Source organism: Sinohyriopsis cumingii, chromosome 2, assembly GCF_028554795.1.
Source record: "Sinohyriopsis cumingii isolate HCF-2022 chromosome 2, ASM2855479v2, whole genome shotgun sequence".
In the NCBI taxonomy this organism is placed as follows: domain Eukaryota; kingdom Metazoa; phylum Mollusca; class Bivalvia; order Unionida; family Unionidae; genus Sinohyriopsis; species Sinohyriopsis cumingii.
The window spans coordinates 117,663,177-117,688,317 of record NC_142962.1 but is presented as its reverse complement, the minus strand read 5'-3'; the positions used below and the strand labels follow the sequence as shown (position 1 = coordinate 117,688,317).

General features: G+C 34.0%; 1 protein-coding gene across 1 annotated transcript in view; it reads right to left on the bottom strand.

Moving 5' to 3' along the window:
* Window positions 1-25,141, bottom strand: part of LOC149805676 (tRNA (32-2'-O)-methyltransferase regulator THADA-like) — a 135,083-nt gene that overhangs the window by 63,197 nt on the left and 46,745 nt on the right. The window contains exons 15-25 of the mRNA XM_089950327.1: window positions 24,455-24,530; window positions 23,478-23,644; window positions 21,999-22,154; window positions 16,763-16,870; window positions 15,336-15,468; window positions 12,648-12,802; window positions 7,677-8,020; window positions 7,205-7,347; window positions 6,664-6,896; window positions 3,040-3,149; window positions 2,593-2,725 (exon numbers count right to left, since the gene is read on the bottom strand). Of these exons, the coding sequence (XP_089806453.1) occupies window positions 2,593-2,725; window positions 3,040-3,149; window positions 6,664-6,896; window positions 7,205-7,347; window positions 7,677-8,020; window positions 12,648-12,802; window positions 15,336-15,468; window positions 16,763-16,870; window positions 21,999-22,154; window positions 23,478-23,644; window positions 24,455-24,530 (1,758 nt within the window). The remainder of the gene's footprint in view (window positions 1-2,592; window positions 2,726-3,039; window positions 3,150-6,663; window positions 6,897-7,204; window positions 7,348-7,676; window positions 8,021-12,647; window positions 12,803-15,335; window positions 15,469-16,762; window positions 16,871-21,998; window positions 22,155-23,477; window positions 23,645-24,454; window positions 24,531-25,141) is intronic.

Here is a 25,141-nt window from a genome sequence, read left to right as displayed (position 1 = left end):
ATACATCATCCGTAAGTTTGTACAACTACAGTTTTGTTATTTATTTGACAATTATTATATAGTTAATTCTGTTAATTTCTAAAGAATTTAAAACATTATGAGTAGCTGTACTAAATCTAGATTTGAATAAAATTAATACCATGTTATTTAAAGCAAATACAAAATGTTATTCACAACTTCACGCTTTTACATACAAATGCTTGGACAAATACTCATCACATTTGATTTACAGTTCTACTGAACCCAGTTATGCCTGAGATGAAATCAAGTGAGTTGCAGAATCCCTAAGTTCTTGATTTTGTTCTGGAACCATGTTCTTTTTGCAGCGAATTTTTTTTCTAAACATATGTACCTTTATCTAAGTAAACAGGATCGATTCTTGTACCACCTCATTAAGTGCAAGATCTGTTGTGGATTTCTATGTAATAAATATATTCCAACACCATCATTTTTCATGAGGATGTCATTATGGGGTGCAGGCTGTATAAGCCATTTTTAGTAATATTTTTTTTTAAGAAGAAAGAAAGTTTTGTCCATAGTGGTAGTAATGCCACAAATGAGCTTGTGCAATTGTATATGTATGTCTAAGACTTCAGAACACCTGTGATAGATCTACTTTACACAAGCCAACTGTGTTCAGTGTGGCAATCAGAACATGCATCTCTTTGGAACGTTTTTGAAGTGCAAATTTTTTAAAGAACCATTCATGATACAAGTTCAATCAATGGCATAAATATTTCGGGTTTTTATTGACATGACAAGTTGATATCATAGCAGGTGCATACCATTTGTAATTTGATGTAAATTTTAACTAATCAAACTATGGGATCTATTTACCTCGTTCAGTACATTAAAAATCTAAAGCAAGTGCCCCCAAGGAATTCTATTTTATTCATGAGGTATCAGTTATCATGGATTTTGTCGTTGCTACAACTATCTAATTTAAATATCCCATACAAAATGTCTTACTCAAAAACTCTGCCCTTTTGTCAGAGGATAATCAAAAAAATTAAGAACCAAAACCATTTACCACTTTGCAAAGCTATAAAAAAAATGATGTCCACAAAAACAAATAAATTTCAAGTAGTTATGATCATTAAGATAATTTGTAAAAGAACACCTGAATGAGACACTGTGAACAAGACAATTTGATTAAGACAAATATTGTATATATCATAAATATTAGTGAACATACAATTTATTCAATTAGAAAGAGAACTAATTTTTGCTAAAATATTTTAGACCCTTTAAAATTTTGTGTTAAAATATACATGATATATAGATAGACAGTTTTGGAAGTTTTCTCATATACTGTATTTAGTGTAATATTAACACATGCCTCTGCAACCACACACACTTCAATCCCAGCATGCCTCATGTGAGAGAAGCAGCTACCAATATTCATATAGAGCTTCTTCTTAGAACCTATCACCACACATGCCTGTTGTCTTGTTATAGCTCAACGTTCACATGTTAAATCGACATCAGAAACAGATCATAAATGTGTTGCATTGGGTGCAACTATACTAGGATAGAGTGAACTACCAGACTAAAAAGATCTCACCACTGAGGAATAGAGCAGATACTTCCATTACGGAATTACACATTAAACATATGTAGGTGGGTGATTATATTGATGAACTTAGCCTCATGGAATTTATCCAAATAAGAAACTTAAGCAAACAGAGGGCACATTATGTTCAATAGGGTGCCATCATTTTATAAGTGTAATGTCACACAAAGGATTTAATACCACTTAGTGTGCATATGGACTTTTGAACAATGTGTGAATGAATGTACTGAATATCTTGAGTATAATTCTATTTGCATTTAACAATGATATTTAATTTTGTTTAAAGTACATAATGTTGTGTGGAAATATACTGAGATACCAAAAATTTTCATTTTTGCTTATTGGTGATTCACTCAGATTTTTTTAATTTGCCAATATGCACATCTACACTGATAAAGTTTATTGGTATATATTCTAATGTTGAAGGGAAAACTAGTCTCATCTAGAGGATGAAAGTAGTCTCCCCTTAGATATAAGAATATATGCCAGAAGTTGATTTCCTTTTTGAGCAGGCAGACAACCTTTTAACATCATTACTTCTAAACAAATCCAAGATGGTTGCAACATCTTTTGCTGGCTTGGAAATGATGGATTTAAAGGTAGCAGACCAAGCCAGGATGGTTGCAATGTCTTATGTGGGCTTAGGAATGCTGTATTTGCAAGGCAGCAAACATACTCCTAATGTACTGTAATCTGTTAATAAGAAATAAGATACTTGAAATTTGACTGAGCTAAAAGTCTTGTGATTTATAGTAAGTAGCTTTCACTTAATGAATGTCCATTGACCATATCTGTAATTTTGAAAGAACTAAATTTTGTCCAAAGAATGTCAAGTGAAGATTATTTGTGGAAAGAAATATCACACAGAATTTATTTGGCAATCTTTCACAATCCACCAAACATGCAAATATGTGCACACATTAAAAAAAAAAAGCGTGAAAGAAAGAAAATACCCATGGTATTGCAGTCAAATCTCACTCCTGCAAAATTATCCCTTGATAATAAACTGGTTACCTTACCTGAACATAGAAGGGGATTCCTGCACTCCTACGTGTGGCACACAGTCTAGAATCAGGATCATCTGATTTGATGTCGGACATCATCTTCCTCAGCCATTCACTGGGCAAGTGATGTAAAACACTGATATAACTCCTAAAAAAAAGATGGATGATATGACTTACAAAACTTATTTGTATAATTTCTTTAAAATACAGGCACCTAGATTTTCTATGCAGCTGTCTACTCAGTCAAAATTCCATCCATCCATCCATTTTTTTATACTGGCTACTTTTTAGGTAATTTAATGATAGGTAATTTTATGATTTCTACAGAATTGTTGACATTAGTTCAAGCAAATAATATGTATAAACAAATAAAAATAAATACAATTATTCACGTCAAAAGTATGCATATACAAAATTTAGAAAAAGTCATATTTTTCAATTGTGAAAAATTGTATCACTTACTTCCAAAGCATTTCAGTCATCTTAACAAATCCAGCATAAGCCAGTTCAAAAGCTCCCCTGTGTTTAGACTCCAGCAGTTGGTTCTGAAAATATTCTCCAATGCTCACAATCTGAAGAATTAGAAATAAGGAAAATATAATATTCGAAAAGAGTTAATGTAGCCTAGACATTTGAAATCAAGTCAACTTTCAATGTAGAACACCACCACCTAGTGCTGGATTATCCTAGTAGCAAAAGTAGTATATGCTACGGGTCCTGTGCTATATGCTTTCAAGCTATCAATTACCTACATGCATACTGTAATACCTAACTCAACAAACCAAATTACCTGGCACTATTAAGAACTACATTTCTTTTCCAATAATAATACTAATAATTATAATGTAAAAATATGAAACAAAGTCAGAGAAACATGAGGCAGTTCACTATGTTGTAATACCTTAATGGAGTTTTGCATGCACATTGTCCATTTAATGTGTGAAGATTATTTGATGTTAAACGTTGAGATGTGAGATGATGTTTAAAAGACGAGACTTTGGCATATCTGATCATGTCATTTTTATCTGTCACTGAAAACATCTACCATGTGTGAATTACTTCTTCCATTCCTGCACATAAGCCAGCCACCCACCATTGTTTAGATTGCCATCTGCATCTCTTATAACTGTATACTCTGTGTTTTATACTAAATGTGAGTATAAAACCCTGCTCTGGTTCTCGTAACATCACAACGTTGTTATGAGTATTAATGAATTTGTCAAGGAATTCATCTAAAGACATTAATAGTTCTACATGCCTGGGACATCAAGTGGAAAGAAGTTTGCATGTTAGCAGTTATTGTGCCATATTCATTTGCATGTTGGACCATGCATGTTGTACTGGAATTTCTCATGAATAGTTTAGGAAATGAATTATCTTACCTTTCGAGATTCTGGATTATCAAAGCCAGAAACACAACGCTAGTCCATAAATTAGTGACTTCAACCATCTGGTGGAGTTTTGTTACCAAAACAGTGGAAATGTAGGATTGCAATGGAAATCAATGTGCCTGGCCGAAGAATCACATTTCTCGTCAGAATTTTGTTGAACAATGAGTTAGAACCAATGTTACTGTTCATTATTGTAAGTTCTTGGTTATGTAGAACTTACTATTTTACTTTAATGTGTGAAATAGTATACATTTGATAGGGACTATTTCTAACCATATTACAACTCATTGCATTAGCAGTATGCTGTACTCTCGCTTGATTCGCATCGAAATTCACTTGTCTGTTTTGTTCAGTTCTACTTAATCATAGGTTGTTGTCGGGTTTAACGCCATTTTTCAGCACATGATAGGCTATGCATGGTGGCCAGTATTAATGATGGAGGAAGAACCCGGGAAAACCACGGGAAGAACCACCGACCCACGAGAAGCTACTGGCAAACTTTCTCACATACCCACATTGGCTGAATCTTAGACTCGAACCCACGCAGACAGAGGTGAGATGGCAGTGATCCATAATGGAGAGCGCTTTAGACCACTCGGCCACTTGGTTGAACAATGAGTTAGAACCAATGTTACTGTTCATTATTGTAAGTTCTTGGTTATGTAGAACTTACTATTTTACTTTAATGTGTGAAATAGTATACATTTGATAGGGACTATTTCTAACCATATTACGACTCATTGCATCAGCAGTATGCTGTACTCTCGCTTGATTCACATCGAAATTCACTTGTCTGTTTTGTTCAGTTCTACTTAATCATAGGTATAAATATATAAAGTAAAAATGCACACCACGGACATTGAGAGGACATCTTAATTCTGTCTAAATTTTGTGTTCAGAGGGATTTTTCCATGCAGTTTTAACAGTTGACTTGATTACTGCCATGGTTAACCCTGAGGACAAACATTGATTGGCTAACTACGGTCATGTGATGTGAATAAGCATCTATAAATACGAGTGCAGACACTGCACTGGCAGGTAGCTGTCAAAGCAGCAAAGTACAAATATTTAAGTAGTAAACAATTTAGGCCATGTATAAAATCATCAATTATATATTTGTACACAGCCAATATTTTTAACTCTGGCACCTTAAAATCCCAAACTGAATCAAATTGTTATGAGAAATTTTAAGTAGTTTTATTACTTGATTGCTACTGAATATAAATGCCTTATAATTATTATATTTTAATTCTTTATAAAGCTGCTGCTATCTCCCACCACACTACTCAAGTACACTAGCACTAAAATTATTTTCACTGAGATCATGCTACTACGTTAAAATGTGTTACAGTCAATCTAATAAATTTAGCTGCTAATATAGACATGAATTTAATAATATAATTAATTTCACCATAATATGGTGTATTACCATGTTGTCTTTTTGGCATTTAGACACAAAACTGCTCTATATTATCAGAAGTTGATATTGTTGTGACAAACACTGTGTTGATGTAAAGTTACCATGCGATATTGAAAGGCATGTTATGTTCCATCTTACCTTTATTATTTATAAAAAGCATTTTTAAGTCCTGAATTCTGGTCTTTTTTATATATAACACACGTGGTGTTACAATATAATATTATTAGTGAAATGTCAGACATATTTGTCATATTATCTGGCTGTGCAGCAATCTGAAAAAATACAATCACTTTACTATGCAAGTTAAAAGTGTATGTGTTTTAATGTTGTATGGGTTTTTTTAAAATTTAGGGCCCCTTTATAACATATGCTACAGGCCCCATGTTAGCTTAATCTGACACTGCCCCCATCCCACCTCAAAGGTGTCCAATTTACACCAGGCTTATCATTTGCCAAAAAGTGACCCTAGAAAACAAGCCATCTGAATTATTTAAATTCAATAATAACTGATACACTTAACATTTAGGCATTTTTCATCTTCCAGCAGGAACACATTACCCTTGTATTAAAAATTTCATTAATGACTGGAAAAAGTTACAGATGCAGATTTGTAAACTATAGGAATATGGCCTCCTACCAGTCTGTATCTTTCTTTACAAGTTTCATTATTGATCTATCCTGTGTAACATCATCACTGTCTCTGTTCAGTTTTTCACTTAAAAATATAATTTATTAAATCCATGGTGAAAGAAAATGGCACAAAATATAATTGTATTTATCCTTGGTCTCAGAGACTCTAATTTTTTTAAAAGAAAAGAAAATATGAGGTAAGCAAGCAGAATGTGTGGATTACTCACTAAGAAAGAATCAAAGCAAAACGTAATTCAATTTCTCGTTGTGCATTTTATTTTACTGTGAGACATTCTTCCCGGTTATTGTCACAGTTTTATAGTATATGCAAGAAAATACGCAGTATGTACAAATTATTACTTATTAAATTTCATAATATTATCAAACAAAGACAGGCAATATACCAAATATAATTGCTTATAAGTTGAGTCAAACTACAAACAACAAAGATCATGATATTCCAAAGCATAATGTGCTGACAGATCAGGTCTATGTTGTTTCTTCTACTAATTACTCCTAACAACCTAAAAAACTGCAGAGACCCTGATCTGCCAGCACACAATAAGCCTGCAGAAAAACTTGGCATATGGCAAACATTGAGGGTGACAAGCTACTGGCATGCAATAAATTGAGGTTACACTGTACCTGTTGACAGTCTATCAACCCAATTTCATCAGTTTTCTCAGGATCTGAGACGGGTACATCATGTGAGATTTGACCCAGCAACAGTGAGATCTCCTTGATGCTTCTCCAACAGCAGACCACCAGATATTCTGGCATCAGCATCACCGTCTGTGTGCTTTTCATTTCTTCTGCATCAAGCATTAACTGAACATTCAGTTCCTCTGTCAGAAGTGATATGACATCTAGACTTGGTCCTGAAACAACAAAAAAACAAGAGGAAAAAGTGAGTGTACGATTGCTAACCTATTTGCAAGGCTACAACTAAATCTCACGAGCCCCCTGCCCCAATGCTAAAAGTCTGAACTTAACAAATAGATAGAAGCAGCAATAGTCCTTCTGAAAATTCTAGTTAAGACAGTTAGTAGATCATCTGTTTAAATGAGTTAATTAACAGAAGTGATGTTATTGATGACAACATTATGGTTCACAAGTAATTCAAATTTGTAAAGGAAGTCAGTAAAAAATATTATAACTAGATCTTCTTATCTATATTAATTAATACCTCTAATGGCCTCCACTGGTATATTGCCCTCTGGTGAAGAATTATGGACAACAGGGGACACAACTCTAGCAATGGCAAAACATTCGTTGAGTAATGCCAACAGAAAATCTCTCCAGTCTTGTTCATCTGCTTTCTCAATTTTCCTGCAGAAGATTTAAAACTTGACAAAGGAAGGATAACATTCATAGTTAAAGGAAACAAAGAAAACATCCATACAAAATGTTTACTTCTAGTTTCAATGAAATATATTTACAAAATATGTATTATCTGATACCAACTGAACCTGAAAAATGTATTTTAAAAAAGGCTTTCAGAGAAATTCCAAGTATTTTTAATGTTTTCCATAGAACCTTTGTTCACATATAAATATTTATCATCTACCTTTTAAGAATCTATACCTAAGTATTCTGTTTGTAATCCTTCAGTCTCTTGGTCATATATACATTTATAATCTAATTCATTTACTATTTACCTGTAATCAACATCACTGAGAATGTATCGAATGCAGTGAATTGTAGAATACAGAGGTCTGTTTGCTGCTGCAATAAGCAAGTTTTTTTCAGCAACAACCCTCTGATCTTGAAGATACTTCAATAGTATCCATAGCAACAAAAGTCTTCTGCCAAAATTGCTGTTTGCTATTCCAGGCAATGGAAGTTTGTTCTCTTTGTTCATTTGGCCCTGTAAAATCTCGTGGCAGTCATGTTGGTGAAGAAGCAGACGGAACAAGTAAGCAGCTGTTGTACAGTCCTGTGGTTTTGTACTTCCTGAGAGCTTAAGAGCCATGTCAAACAAGGCTTCCATTTGTCTCTTGGACTATTAAAAGAGAGACAAATGTAAATGTATTTTACAACATGAAATATATTTCACTCTCTAACTGGTCGACAGTTGCAGTAGAATCTACAATTTGTCAAAACCCTAGTAATATCAAGATGGTGAAGATGCTATGACTGACAATGCAGAACCTAGAATTATATCTTAAAGAACTTATCTATTAAAAAATATTCTAAAATGTGCTAAAATATGAATGCTGTTCATGATGGTTTAATGAGCAACAATACCCATTTTAGCAACTCCGCTGATGTATCATGGGTAAAGGTCAATTTACAATGGTAAAAATGCTATCAACATCCTCAATTACTCAACATGACTGTTACTTGGTATGTGGAAGTATAGTGTTAAGAATCAAATAAAATTTCATTCTTGATTACAAGTTTCTTTTAACCAATTAAATGACTGATTAATAGTAAATTAATTTGTCAACATCTTGTCAAAATCTGGGCTAATTCTAGGATAACATGAAGTCTACAACAGCAAGAGCAAAAGACCAAATTTAATCAAAGAAACTGTGACTTGTTGATCATTTTCCAGAAAATGATCCATACTCGGTCAAATCAATTAATCAGAACAGCATTAGTTAAACCAAACAAGAAAAGATACACATGATCTACCTCTGATACAAGATGATAATACATCAAAAGGCATGATGCCATGTGACACAAACCAGGTGCAGGAAGACCTCAGGAAGGATGGGAAGTATATGTTGTTGCCATGTATTCCAAAACTGCATGTAAACTAGATGCCTAAAGAAATAATCCAACCAAAAACTTATCATAGTATTTTTTACTAGGGCTCATTTGCTCTACTGATAAACCAGAATAGATAGATTTATACATTAATATGACTAGGACTTGCTGGTGTACTGATGAATCAGTACAAACTGATATTACACACCAATATGACTAGGACTTGTTTGGTGTACTGATGAATCAGTACAAACTGATATTACACACAAATATGACTAGGACTTGCTGGTGTACTGATGAATCAGTACAAACTGATATTACACACCAATATGACTAGGACTTGTTTGGTGTACTGATGAATCAGTACAAACTGATATTACACACAAATATGACTAGGACTTGTTTGGTGTACTGATGAATCAGTACAAACTGATATTACACACCAATATGACTAGGACTTGTTTGGTGTACTGATGAATCAGTATAAATTGATATTACACACCAATATGACTATGACTTGTTGGTGTACTGATGAATCAGTACAAACTGATATTACACACCAATATGACTAGGACTTGTTTGGTGTACTGATGAATCAGTACAAATTGATATTACACAAATATGACTAGGACTTGGTGTACTGATGAATCAGTACAAACTGATATTGCACACCAATATGACTATGACTTGTTTGGTGTACTGATGAATCAGTACAAATTGATATTACACAAATATGACTAGGACTTGGTGTACTGATGAATCAGTACAAACTGATATTACACACCAATATGACTAGGACTTGTTTGGTGTACTGATGAATCAGTACAAATTGATATTACACAAATATGACTAGGACTTGGTGTACTGATGAATCAGTACAAACTGATATTACACACCAATATGACTAGGACTAGTCTGAAATACTGATAAATGAGTAAAAATTGATATTACACATCAATATGACATATGACAATCATTCTTAACAGTAATAGTTCAATATAAAATGTTATTCAGCCAAGACATGGTACATTCTAAAAACAGGGCCAAAGCCATCAATCAAGCCAAACCAAAGTTAGCAAGAAGCCTGAAATGTCACTATTTTAGCCCACTTCCTCCCTTCCATGATGACAAAATCTTTCCGAGATCATGGAATGGTAGCTTTTTACAATAACATGGGGCTAACTTCTCTTCGAAGAGGTGAAATGGAAAGTTAGCTATCTGTGGCACTGAGGCTTTTAAAAGAGTGGCATGTTTCCCCTCACAACTCTCCACTTCCCTTGTATGCTTTCAACATATTGGGCCCTTTTGCCAGAGTAGTTCTGTCCACCATGTGTTCTAAGAATTGTTTTTACACAAGGGATTACTTGATATAAGCAAGACAATTTTTGGTCTGGATGGAAAATCTGCATTTGTGGTTTCTTGAGTAGCTGAGAAATGACCAGGCAACTTCTACTGCCAAAAAAAATAAAAAATGTTTATCCATGATTTTTCCCACATGAGAGAAGCATTCAGTACCCAACAGTCCCTCACTTTCTGTAAGACTTTTGGGACCAGAGAAGATAAAGGGAAGGCATGTAGACCATTCCAGGCTTTAGATCTGAAACTGGCAAACAATAACTGGTAGCTTTGCATTCCACCCTGTCAGTAATAAATCACTGGCCCCAATGGGAGGAAATTTATCTGAATACAATCAGATGAATTTAGCTGCTTACTACCTGAAATGAGGACAGGAAGTGGGAACTGCATCTGCCATGGTATTTAAGCAGATCATAACTCCCGAAAGCTGTACTTACAATGCAGTACTTACAAAGGGTCAGGTAAAGTTCTCCATTTGCTGACATGGGGTCTAATGTATCCGAAAATTGTAATTTTTTATCACAGCTTCAATCAGCAAATCATCTACAATGCTCTCATAAACAGTGTGCTATGGTGACAAGTTCCATTAATGCACTGATAACCCAATAAATGAAGAAATTCTCAGGCTGGGATATATTTCTTTAAAAGAATTGCAGATACCATTAAGATGACTTTCAAGGTACATTCCTGAGGGAGACGGCCATTGTTTCATTACATCTGAAACCCATGTCGAAGTGGATAAAATGCTGCAATGGGACACTGTGAGATTTGTTCTTGATGACAAAGAATCCAATGCAGTGTGAAGTAAACAAAGGATTTCATGTCTTGATTTAGAAAAATATAAATCTCCTTGTACTTTTGCAGAATGTCATCCAAGCAGCTGAAATTCATGGAAGAGGAAATGGTTCTAATTACTATGCCCTGAATGTGAATCCCAGGAATTTCCTGGAAGATTTGAGGACTGGACTATATTCATCCTGAAGAGCTAACTGATTGTGAAATCGACCTCCTAAATGGTAATGAGAATCAGTCTGAGTGTGTCCATTCTGAACCAAGTTACCCAAATGGAAAGGTACAGAGAAATCAGATCTATGACTTGGGCACTAGAAAGCAAAGAACACTTACCTACTCACATTATGTCAGAAATATTAGCCCTGCTACCTCATGAATCCTGTCTTATTAAAAGATCAAATTGTCTTTTCATCACAGTCAAAAGACAAAGGGAAATAACTCTTACACATTATCTCCCTTTGGGATTGCCAGGTATCAGCTGAGCAAGATACTAACAAGAGTGCTTGCATGGCAGGGTAGTTGGGACGGTTTCTGCGTAATTTGATTTGGTAAGTATTCTCAGAGAAACAAAATTTACCTGAACATTTGCTTTCTCCTTCGAATATGTTCCCCAATCCCATTATGCTAGGAGAATAAGTAATATGAGGAGGGGATGCTGAGCATCAGACCTCAACCTCGGGTATCCTTCTATGGAAGAATAGCTTGATTCCTTATGTGAAAAATAACCCATTCTCGTAATTATATAAGCAACACAGCATGGGGTCATTTGATCTATGATCCTGATATATGGTTAAGAAGATGAATGTTGAAATCTTCTTACCTGCAAAATTTCACTGGCAAATCCAGCAAAGCTAACATGATGTTTTGATTGCTCCGGTTGGGTCTGGTGGCTGTCTGTGCTGCTGCCACCAGTTGCACCAGATTTAAAGTTTTCCTCTATGATGCTAAATCAGTGAGATAAAGACTTGAGAAGGCTATATGTTTGGCGATGGCTGTACAACCTGTGATGGCTGGCTGGCTGGTAGTAGTGAGGTGGTGAAAGGAGGTAGATCCAATGGATCCGGTACAAAACTCATGTGCTCTGACTTACAGCCAGAAAAGGCCATGCTCGGATATGCAGGGGGACTTAAACCCTGCAGCATCTCTGTGTGAGTCTTAACAAAAAAAACCCACTTAAACTTTAGTGACAGTGATCACTGTAGCAAGAATGGTTTGTTGACACTTGGGCCAAGAAACAGCATCACTAGACAGTTAAATCAGTGACTCCATCTTATTATGGAGTTTGTTGGAACATTGTCTGGTCATTCTTGGCCAAAATATCGGTATGCAAGAACACTACATCGAATAGGAAGGAAGTTTTATTCTTCAGTCCATGGGCATACAAATTTACAATTTCAAGAGGAACAAAATGCATCAGATAATGGTTGAATTCATGGTGTAACTTGCTCTAATTAGAAATTAAAATCATGAGTGTCATCTATCTTACCTTCTAAACCATGTATTGTTTTCTACATATTCTTAAGCATACTGATCAAATTATTAAACAAATATAGTAGTTTACAATTTTTCCTCATGCAGTACATTGTTATGATAAGACCAGGAGTCCAACCTTAAAGAAGTCTGAAAAGTAGAGAGACTTACTAGTGAAAAAGCTACAGAAACATTTGTCAACATTTTGTAAGAACTTGAGATAGGCTTAACATAGGTGACATAAGGAAGGTATATTATTAATGTCAAAACTAGATTCTACCAATTAAGTTTGTACAAACCATGATCCTTGTTTTTTTATGCATGGTACAGGCTACAAGGATCTTGACTGCTTCCTGTTTGTTTTCCTCAAATGTGTCAGATAAACATTCCAGAAGTGTATGTACCTCACTGGACTGAATCTCTCCATACAAGTCAAACTCCAAATCTTCTTTACCTGTGTTATAAACAACAAGAGACAATAAGAATTTTTGTTTTTTAAAATAATGAACAAAAATTAAATTTCTTAATAGCAATAACATCAACGTTTATTTCATTCTGCATACTTGATTGTTTCATTATTCAACTTAGAATTGGAAGTTCACTATGCTGTCTACAACAGAACCTTTCAAATGCATACAAAACCTAAAATTCTTGTAAATTTTTATCACAATGTTTATTTTTGGCTACTTATTTATAAATTTCATTACCCTAGCTACTCAAAACAGTCTTTTATTCTAAATGCTAAAGTATAGTTCAAAATGGTCAAGTAAGTGAAACTCTCCAATTTCTGAAGAAAAAAAATTCATTAAATTAAAAATGAAAAATTACAAACCTTGATAATATGAGAGCTCAGTTACTTTAAGTAGGTGTATGAATTTCAATTTCAATTCCAATTAGAAAGATGATTTACAGCAGATGATGGCATATGCAGTGAATTTCCCAGTACAAATCATAGCCATCTTTATAAGTCATTGTGGGTAATTATTTGCAAGGCATTATGGGTATGATTGGTATTAGACCGATATATCAGCTGATATCACCTATTCATTAAAACATGCAAAATTGTGCAGCCAGTTTGGCTGCACACATCAGCGTATATTTTAATCACTTATAGGCATTTCTCTCAGCACTGGAGCTAACGTCAGCTAAAGGGTACTTTTGGTGGCATGTACATTATATTTTTGGAGCAAATCCTACGTTTGGTGACTTGTAAATCCACATGGAATAGTACAACCCTCTGTCCAGTGGCCATTTTGAATTTTGCACTAGATATGGCTGTTACCAAATACGTGTCTAAAGAGTATGCAGGTTTGTTCCAGAAAGATTTGCACACAGCAAAATTGCACATTTAATGAACAGGTGATATCAGACCCCATATCGTACATTAGTATCAACACAGATTTATAGGGTTCATTTATCAAACTAGATTGGTATTAGGTAGGTTCTTGTTGACAAATGACTTGTACCGGAATTTCCCAGTTTGCAATTATGTGCTTCTACCTCTAACTGAAATTGACGTTCATTTACCTGCACAAACTAAATGAATGCTTTTGTTATCAAAGTCTATAGTTAATATTCTTTCCTTCAGTGAAAGATTTATTTTTAAAAACCGGAAAACTTTACCTATTTAAAGATGATGAAATATACTATGGTACTGTATCCTGTAAAATTTCAATTTCATCCATACATACAAATAATGAAATTAGAAAAAGTCCTATCCAAATATTTTTAAATATGCCCTATTCAACTGTAAAATTTTCAACTACTTCATAGTATCAACTTTACGAGTTACTGAATTTTAGCTTATCTGTGTTTCAATTAGTCTACAAAATTTAAATAAAAAATTGAGTGGCCTTAAATGAAATGCTATACAGTTGAAGTCATAAAGAGATACATAAAAGAGACACTTTCCTATACTCAAATGTGTAAGAGATTTATCGAGAACAATTTTCATGACAACCCTATGATGTGTAAGTCAATAAGGCTGTTAATACCTAACAAGTAATTAAATTATCAATCTTTGAAAATATGTTTCTTATGCATTTAACATCAGAATAAACTTGTGCATAATGAAATAATGTAATTAGTTCAACAATAATTAAATGTACATTCTTAAGTGCAATACCAAAATTATGATTTGTATGAGTTTTAGAATATAAATATTCTTGATTTTATACTTTGTAGAATACTACTAAAATAATTTTTAGATACAAAAATTTCTTGCTCCTTTAGATTACGAGAGTTAACATTACTGCATATGTTGAACAAATTAATACCTTGAATTGTTTCCAAAATGTTGCCACTTTGTAATCAATTAGGTGGTCATGCACTGCTAGAACAAATGACAGTATGGTTACAATATATAACCTGCTCTCACACAATTTTAAACAAGGCAGACATGTGCTAAAACTAAAAAACTGCAGTGCTGAATTCACCTGATTTTTAAACCAAACTCACATGCTGTATAACTTGCTTATAAGTTGAATCCAACTGCAAACAACACAGTCTCAGATCTGCCAACACATAATGTGACTGCAGATCTGGGTCTATGCATTTTGTAAAGAGTAATCAGTAGAATTAAAAAAAACACATATCATGACTTGGGTTTATGTTGTCTGCAGCAGGACTCAACAAATCACCAATTATACAGTATATTAAAAAGTAAGCATTACTTGGATTTATAATGTGCACATTGTCAATATTGTTGGGCAAATAAATCCAAAAACAGCTAAGGAAAACAGCACTGATGGTAAATTAACCCTTATTTACAAGTCTCATGTGGTAATTTCTTTTGTTAGTGAAACAAAATTGCATGCAGTGAGCTACTTATCTCAAATTTAGACTTTCTGTACCCAGCAACATTCACTAACTGCCCGTATAGTATGGTTTCTAGCCTGGTGATATCTAACACCGTACTGACCTCAGCTCAGGGTATTCATCCAGAATGTAGGGTTGATTGCCAAAATTCCTATGTATTATATTATTACCTTGAACAACAGCAGATGAACCAAAAGTGTCAGTAATAATCGAAAGGGTGGCCAAACAAGTAGTCCTTCTTCCGAATGATGAACCAGGATACAGACTGGAGAGGAGAGTTCTTGTCAACCAGGACAGGAATGCCTGAATATGGAAATGATTCTACAGATTTATGCGCTGCTAATTTCTGATACATATTAGTCACAATAATTTCTTATTCTAACTGAAATATATTTGCAACCACTTTGTACAACATCCACACACAAAAAAATGAAATTAAAAAAATGCAATAATGAATTCCTCTTCTAGACAAACAAACAGAAACCAAAATTTATTTCAAAAACTGTAAACACGTCTACATCTTACTCTTGACAGAATGGTACCTTAAAAATTGAAATGACTTACAGTAATAAAGGGATAATAATGAATGCCTGTGGTACCTTTGCAGGTGCCATGCATCCAATTTTTTATGATCAGAAAAAAAATTTAAAACAATTTTTAACCTACAATCAAATTAAAGCACTGACTTGGGGATAGTATGAAACAATACTGATACCAGTGCTATAAGTCTGACTTTTGCAAGAGAAACCTGTGTAAAATTTGTCTCTTATATACTATACAATTTAAATGACATTGATGTTTGATCTAGAATGACCTTGATCTTTGATCTAAAATAACCTTGATGTCTGATCTAGACATCTTAATGTGACAAATAACACAGTATCAGATAACTGGGTAAAATATCTTTGAAATACCTCTCAAAGTTACACTCATTGTATTGGTACATAATAACCAATGAGTCACTCATAAGGAATCTCCCATCTTTTTTTTAAAAGAAGACTTCAGTTGCTAATCTTTTATTGTTCTCTAGAAAGCAATGCTGACACCAGTAACAAAACAATTTAAATAACATGAATTTTATTAAAATACAGTCATGAAATTAAAAAAAAGCATCAAATTATTGTTTAATTATTTAATAAAAGGAATTATGAATCCTATTAATTTAGACAGGCTATGTTGCATTATAAAATACAGGGCTACCCATAACAATTCTGTTTTGAAACAATAGGGGTGTATCCTAACCCTAATGGGTTGGATATGATGTGATAGGCTAAGAGGTCCCTTAAAAAGACAATTTCTGAAAGAGAAAGGGGTTTTCATCATGTAAACATTACAGAGAGAGGATGCATATAACATTGAGACAATATTTGTTGAAGGGAGACCACAGTGCAGTGAAACAACATTATAATTTTCTCGGGTTACAGATTCAAAAGGAACCCGTAAAAAGCACATGACACATCTACTAATTCCACCTGTTTCATTAAAGTTTACATGATAAAGAAGCCTTAGAGAACAAAGTTACTAAAAAAGAATGTTGTCGAAGTTATACATCACCTAGATCAGGAGCAACGAATCTTCAGGTCCCTCTAGAATTTACCTTATAGCTCTTGAGAAATTCTGCAGCAGTGTCAGCAGAAGAGGTGTTTTGTTTGCAGGCAATATCTCTTCTTAGGGCGATCATACTTTCACTCATTCTTGACAAAAACTAGAAATAATAAAATCAGAAATGCACATGCTTATGGAGGACTAATAAGGAAATGCTGTAGTGAGCTATTAGGAATACAAACATTTTTATTGACCTAACTACCATATATATATTTGCATATATCCAAATAATTTATGAAAAAATACAAGTCTGGAAGAAGGGGAGGGGGGTCAACTTAACAGCAGGCCAAGGTTCAAACTTGAAAATTTTTATTATTTTTTTATTTTACAACTGGTATATATTGTCATTATAAATCACCAACAATAACATTATTTTCCAAATATACCGCATAGCTCATATGACATGTGCTGTCATGAAATCAAACAATTATTTTTCTAACTTTGCAGGCAGCATAATAAACAAACGGGCATTAGTGTACTTGACTTTTATTTGAGGCATATACATCATCCACCAGAAAATGCAGGCATACTTGTATCAGAGTCACGACTGCATGTTATTTTCCAAAAAAACACCATAACAGTAATCTCTCCATCAAGTGTTTAACACTTGGTTAATCAGTGAAATCTACATTACCTGACTAACCAGCATGATAACTTTATTTCACTGTTATTAAGATATGACAACAAACTAAATAAAAAGATTTAGGGATTATGATTCTGAAGGTATTAATGACAAAAACTTTTGGTATCAAGAGTATAATGCATGTATACTTGTTATTCTTAAAGTAACAAGTGTGAAAGATTCCATTTGGATTTGTGTTTGTATGCAAACCTATGAAGGGTAAATAACAGGCAAGCTGAAATATACTGGTCAGCATTATTAATTGTTAATAAAGTAACTTGAAGGATTTCTCTGACACATTTTTGGACGTAAAAGGCAGCCATATGGATTTTGTTAAAAGCGTACTTGATGTACCCTAAATATTTAGCACCTAAAATCAGTTATTATCTACTAATGTTTAGTTGTTTATAGAGCCAAAAGGTTTATTAGCTGTAGAACAATAACTACCAGTATGTTTAATCCATGGTAACTAATGCCTCAGAGATAATGGGTTTGTTTTCTTGCAAAATGCCAATGAACACAACTAATCCATACCGACTCTGAGGTATACTTTAATGCGATAATGGTTTCTAATCAAAACCATAGCTGTCACATCTACTTGAAGTGGTTTCATGCGTAATGATTTCCACACATACAACCAATCTTATTTTTTGTTAACTGAAAGAAGTTGCCAGTAGTAAAAAACAAAAACAAAAATAAATTATCCAATACAATTTGATAACCAATCACCCCTGGAAAAATTAAATGATAAAGTATATATATATACAATACTACCACTATCAAATGTTGTTTAAGATTACTCTTTCTAGAAATTTAAAGCAATAGTTACAATGAATGGCAGTGGAAATAAAAGAATGAGTTCTGCTTATGTTGCCAAGTTCAAGTTCTGCTTATGATGCCAAGTTCAATCTTGAAGCAAATAACAGATGTGCAGCAGCACACAAATTTTATGTACACAAGAAGCAAGTATGACAATAGAGGAAAAGCAAAGTGGCATTAAAAGAAATGCCAAGAACAAAGAAGTTGTTGGCTTGGGATCACTTCGTTCCTGAACTGGAGAAAGAACTCTAGGTTCTGTTTGTAAATGTAAAAAAAAAACAGACATTATCAGAAGAACAGCAATTTGTCTGCATGTAATCAAATGACAAAATACGACAAATACAAGTATGTAGATCCATCAAAATTTATTTCATCAGCCAGTTGGTGTTATGGTTTCTATCTCAGGCAGTTAAGATCAAACAAAAGCTACCAAAAGACTTGAAAGAAAACAGAACCATTTCAGAAGTTTATCATCCATCATAGGAGTACTCATTCAAACTATCAAAAATAGGAAATATAGATGTGATGCCTGCGACCTTTGCTTTGGCCTGTTTTGCCAATGGTTCAAAGCTGCCTCCTGTCATCATTTTTAAACAAAGACTGCCAAAAGGCATGACATTTACTGGTGGTTTCATCATTCAAACACATCAAAAGGGATGGACGGACAAAAGTGGAACACTTGAATGACTGGAGAAAAACATTTTCTTTCGGTTTGAAAATATTATTTTATTTTAGTAAAATAAATGCATTTAAAGTCTCGGACTTATGTTTCGGGGATAGGCTTATATGCAAACGGGCTTATGCACAAGTATATATTGTATATGTAACATATGCTATGTGTAAATAGCAAACAATTATGTGTTAAGTAAAACTTAATAAGTACAGCACTCACTCATAATGCTTTCCAGGGAAGCAACAGAATGTACTGACTTATAATGATACATATAATTTTTTCACAACTTAATGAATGGAATTCATGACCATACCGATCTTAAAATGAGGGATAGCAGTATTAAAGGTCATAAGGGTAACTTTTTGTCTGAGTTGCTTTTTTCCATGAAAGCCAAACAAGATACACAATATGGATTATACAAATCTAAGAATTTTTACTAAACGCTGGTTTTATACTTATGTTTCAATCAATGCATCCATTTAAATGTAAGAAATTTGACTAACCAAATGTGTATATTTAATGAGGAACACAAACCATCCATGTTTGTACCTGTCTTTCTTTGACTGGCATTTTCAAGGTTGTAATTTAATAGAAATCTTGAAACAAATTATATTTCTCTCGTTTATTGTTTCATCCAATATTGATGTGATCATCATGGTTTTTCTTGCAGTGCATCTACTTCCAACTGATTGACATGAATTTCATACAGCTGTAACAAATAAAGTTAAAAGGGATATAACTCTTACCATAACTGTGAGGGTAAAAAGACTGGTTAATGAACTTATCTTCTGATAATGACAACAATATGTACCTAGTTTCACTGCAATCCATTGAAAACTGAATTCGCAAGATATACAGCATTAAGAAGACAAGGGCAATGACTGACAAAATTACAGGTCAACAGGTTCATGTTTATCTGATTATATGTATAAAATGTCTCACTGCAACTCGCTGAAAACTGCAAGACTAATTGTATTCACAAAATTATGTCATACACTACATCCAGCTGTAATTTAAGACCAATAACTAATAAAAAAAACTAGAGGAAATCATTTGTCAATCTAAGCATCTTCCGACAATGAGAACAAATTTCACAGCAATCAATAAATGGGATGCCCAAGTGGGCCTGATATCTTTCAACTATATAGCTAACATATGACAACCAGTGAATGCTAATTCACGTGTATTAACAATGTATAAGAAAAGGAAACATTGTCTATTAATGACAGTGTTGTATTTTCATATATATATATATATTATATATATATATATATATATATATATATATATATATATATATATATATATATATATGGATATATATATATATATATGGGGCCCCGAGTGGATGAGTGGTCTAAAGCACTCTCCGTTACGGATCACTGCCATCTGACCTGTCTGCGTGGGTCTGAGTCTAGGATTCAGCCAATGTGGGTATGAGAAAGCTTGCCAGTAGCTTCTCGTGGGTCAGTGGTTCTTCTCAGGGTTTTCCTGGGTTCTTCCTCCACCACTGATACTGGCCGCCATGCATAGCCTATCGTGTGCTAAAAAATGGCGTTCAACCCCACCACAACAACATATATATATATATATATATATATATATATATATATATATATATATATATATATATATATATATATATCGAGAGAGAGAGAGAGAGTGACAAAGAGAAGGTTGCTTAGAATGTCTGACAAGGGGCTGGGATTTTTAGAATGTTTAATTGAGAATTTTTTTAAATCCAAATTCATCGTTTTTCCCCATTGTTTTCTAAATGTTTGTTACCTGGTGCTTTGTTATTTCAACAACTGGTGCATCAGGTGATACAAATGTAGCTAATTTTCTCAAATAAAACACCATTATCAATTAAATGTTGTAACAAAGGAATAATATAGCAGAGCCTTAGGAATACATTGCAATTACGAATTAGGTTAAGGAAATTAAAGTCAAACATTCTAACAGAGAAAGTGTTGTATTCAAGAACATTTTAAACAATCTTTGCTGTGTATGTGCGTATGTGTGTGTGCGTTTATATATTCTTTTTATCTACAACTTTAAATGTACATACATTTGGTTTTAAAAAGGGAGTAATCTGTGCAGTCAGCATAGATTAATGTGTCTGTCCTTACCCCTTCAGTGTAATGTCCCACAAGTCATAAAATGGAAACCACTGACAAGCTGCAGTGATTAAGGTTTTGGACTTGTAACCAGACATCTGCAGGTTTGATCCATGAAGATGCACAATCTGATCAACACGGAACATGTGTGAATCAAACAATTCAACTCATCTTCTTGATGAAGTTATCTTACACACCAATTTGCATTAAAACCTGATTAGAATTATGGTCTGTTGTGTACTCACAAGTTCAACCAATCTGAAGCAAAATCATATCAATGATATGTCACTTTTATCTGAACTTATCTGAGATCTTGATGATCAAAATCTTAGGTCTCGAGAGTGTTCACAAATTCAGCCAATCACATGCAAGATCACCTAATTCACATCTATGAATGTCACTCATATTTCATCCAAGATCCTGATGACTAATGTGATTGAATTCTGGTCAGAAATAAAGTTTCTGCAGTATTCACTGCAAGTACTGACATACAGAGAGAAAGGCAACACACAATGGACAAAAAATACCATAGCACAAGCTTACTCATAATATTACATGAAAACACTGCGGCCAATGTGGGTATGTGAGAAAGCTTGCCAGTAGCTTCTTGAGGCTCAGTGGTTCTTGCCGGGGATTTCCTGGGTTCTACCTCCACCATTAATACTGGCCGCCATGTATTGCCTATCGTGTGCTGAAAAATGGCATTAAACCCTACAACAACAACAACAACATCAAACACTGCATTTAGCTATAAATTAGAATGAGCAATTACTCTATAAAAAAAACACAACATGATGATAGTAATATGTAAATATGTATATCTTTAATTGATGCCCATAATATGTACCAAGTTTCACATCAACTCATCAAAAACTGAAACTAGTTGCACTAAGAAGATTTTGACTAATGGGAGGGTGGATAGATGAAACGACAAATGGACCGACAGATTGATAGACACAAGGAATGATTAAAAAAAATCCTTGAGACAGAAAACTACCTTTCTGACATGTGACAGGAAGTATTGCCTGAATGCGGGACTCTGGCTGTTCAGGTTGTATGGAATGAAAAATTCTATCAGTCTCAGCTCCACTTCACTGACTGGTTCTGTTGTTCTCTGATTCTCACACAGCAGCCCAAAGGCATCAAGTCTAATCTGGAATGATGCAAAACGTTACATAAATCTCCTTTAATATGTATTATAAAAACGAAATTATTTAGCTAAGTAAATACTGTAACACTGTGTAACACTGAAATGAATCTCAGACTTAAACATTCTGGTAAACTGGTGTGTGGATGAACGGACTTATAAAAATGCAAATTCATATCTTGTCTCCCCAACCTAAGTCCCTTGGTGAAAGTCAAATTCTAAAATCACAGTGCATATCCAATATGTATATTGGACTCATATTCAACACCATTTTCAGGTTTAAAAAACTCACTGGTACCTCCATTAATGCTTTCTCAGCTCCAACAATCTGATCAACTTTATAACTTTAAAAATCACTGTCATCATCACAATTATCATCCATTTTTGGGTTTTCTAGGTAGCCCATATTTTAAACACATATTTGTAAAACTTCCTTGATGCAAGGTTCAAACTATGACAGAATGCTTGTTCCGGGGTCCAATGTGCCAATCAGATTTAGTTTAACAACCATTTATGTCAAGCTGAAGAACCCAGATGTGTAAACCATTGCCTACCTGAAAAAAAGACTGATGTCACGACAAGCTCTACAATACCTCTACTTGCATGAATTAAGTTGTGACAAACACTTTAAAGATAAATGGTTAAATAAAAATTGTATACTGTGCAAAGTACATTTTTGTATTTATGACTTTAAACTTATGTAGGGGTTCTTGCGCATCACTGCTCTCCATGTACATCAATGTGTGGAAAAAAAACCTGCACAATCATGCATGCTGGCAGCATGTCTCCGTCCTAAAGTATCTTGAGTGATACAGGAAAAATTGTGGCACAACACAACCCACCTCCCTGAAATTACTAGACATTTTATATAACAATTAACAGATGCACCCAGCCCCTTCAAGTCATTCCCCTTTGGGAAGGATACAAATTCTAAAACTAGGGATTATTTTGTGGTATTGTACATGTCCCCATAGCCTATCATTTTGGGGAAAAAATACAGAATGAGTAAATACCTAATACTGTGAATTCTAAATGGTTTTGAAATATTGTACTTTAGGCTGAAGGCCGATTTGCATCAGATTTTGGCCTCTCACTTGATCCCCAAAATGCCTAAAATTCAGTGAAAACAAATGTGTACGTCTTCTGGACATCCTCAATCATTTGTCAAGGTTTCAGGTCTCTACCTGAATAAGTTGTCTCAAGCATGCTTATACATCCATATGGGCATGATCACATATACATAAGCACATCTTTTCTTCAAAATATGCTGGAATAATTATTTCAAACATTCTTAACAGCCGATGTGTTGTCACAGATGTTGTGCCCTACCTGGTCATCAGAGCTAGACAATGCTCCATGAATGAGTTTGACCTCCACAAGCCCATACCACATATCAGACTGGTCCTGTGACTGGTTTTTCAAAAGTCCCATGGCTCTAGCCCTTCTCAGGCACATAATCAGTGCACCCAACTGGCCATCTGGACTTTTCCCCTGCTCTGAATAGTAATGAAGGAATCATAGTAAGTGAATGCAAAAGAAAAAAACATGGATTTAGCAAAGGAGTCATACCTAGAGTGACATGTCAATGATTTTCTTATTGTAGCAGTGAAGGTAAATGACGACACCAATTAACCAGTCTTATGGTATGTGTGCCTGACTATGAAGTAGAAGTACTTGATTTGATCCTCAATAGCAACTGTCCCTTCCTGTTACAATATTAATTCAATTTAGCTTCAAAAGGTTTCAAGGCTGGACAATTTATTCTTCACATATGATGAAAAAAGTCATACACTGTCAGCTTTTGATGACTGAATAACATGATTACACAAATGAGAATCAAGGAAAATGAACATTACGGTAAAAGAATCTCTCATCAGTAAGACAGAAAAATCTTATCTCTCATCAATAAGACAGAAAAATCTTACATATCTGGGAACCTTACTTTTCTATGCATTAGTCTTGTTGTCTCAGTCTGGTTGTCTTAGACAGTTTGATAATGTAACAACATGGCATTCTGCACATTAATTGCCCCATCATGTTAGATGCAACTTCAATGTTTTCAAGTAGGTTAATGGTAAGATGGAAAAAACGAAAAATTATTTTCTATCTTTTTTGAAAACAAAATAGTAGAGAAAATGCAGAGATAAGGAAATCCCCATCTTCTGCTTCGTAGATGACAAATAATGTAAACCCTCTGCACACAGCATTTTGTCTTGGTGCCAATCTCAAATGAAGACTAAAATCATATTGATGTGATGATTTACATGCTGGAGAAATGAAACGTTAACTTAAGAATAAACACTCACCTGTTATTGAAGATATTCGCTGAATCATGTAATGAAGAGTATCTTTCCCACACTTCAATAGCTTTGGTAAAATGTACTGAAATAAAAAAGTGTTGCAAATTCTGTATGTAGACTGTATCTGCTTAAAGTTTAGTAATAATATTATCAGAAACCAGGCTTTAAAAAAGGACCATAAATAATCAGGAAAGTGAATTAAATATCTCTCTTGTTTCGATCTTTCTTCTACACTAGTGCATATATTATCTTACATGAAATACCAAACTTTGTGTAACAAATGGCAATAAGAATGTAACAAATGGCAAATAAAAATGTAACAAATGGCAATAAGAATGTGCTTAGTAAGTATGCACTGATGAGAACTGGATGTATTACTTATCAAGTAACACATAAGCAAGCTTGCAAATACAACAAAGGTTTTGTGGAACACATTGTCTTGCTTATTTCTGCCTCACCTTAATACATTTCCACTGCCTACTGTACATGAATTCCCTTGTTCAAACCAAGTAGTATATATGTATACTTTCAAGGTAGGGCTATGAACAAATTATGTTATAACTGAGGTGAAGAGAGTAGCAAGAGACTCAGGAAGCAATAGCTATTGCATAACTGACTGGCCTTTTCATTCCAAGGAGGTAAATACTTGACTATAGGGTGGGTATCTCAATAACTTCCAAGTTATGATGCTAT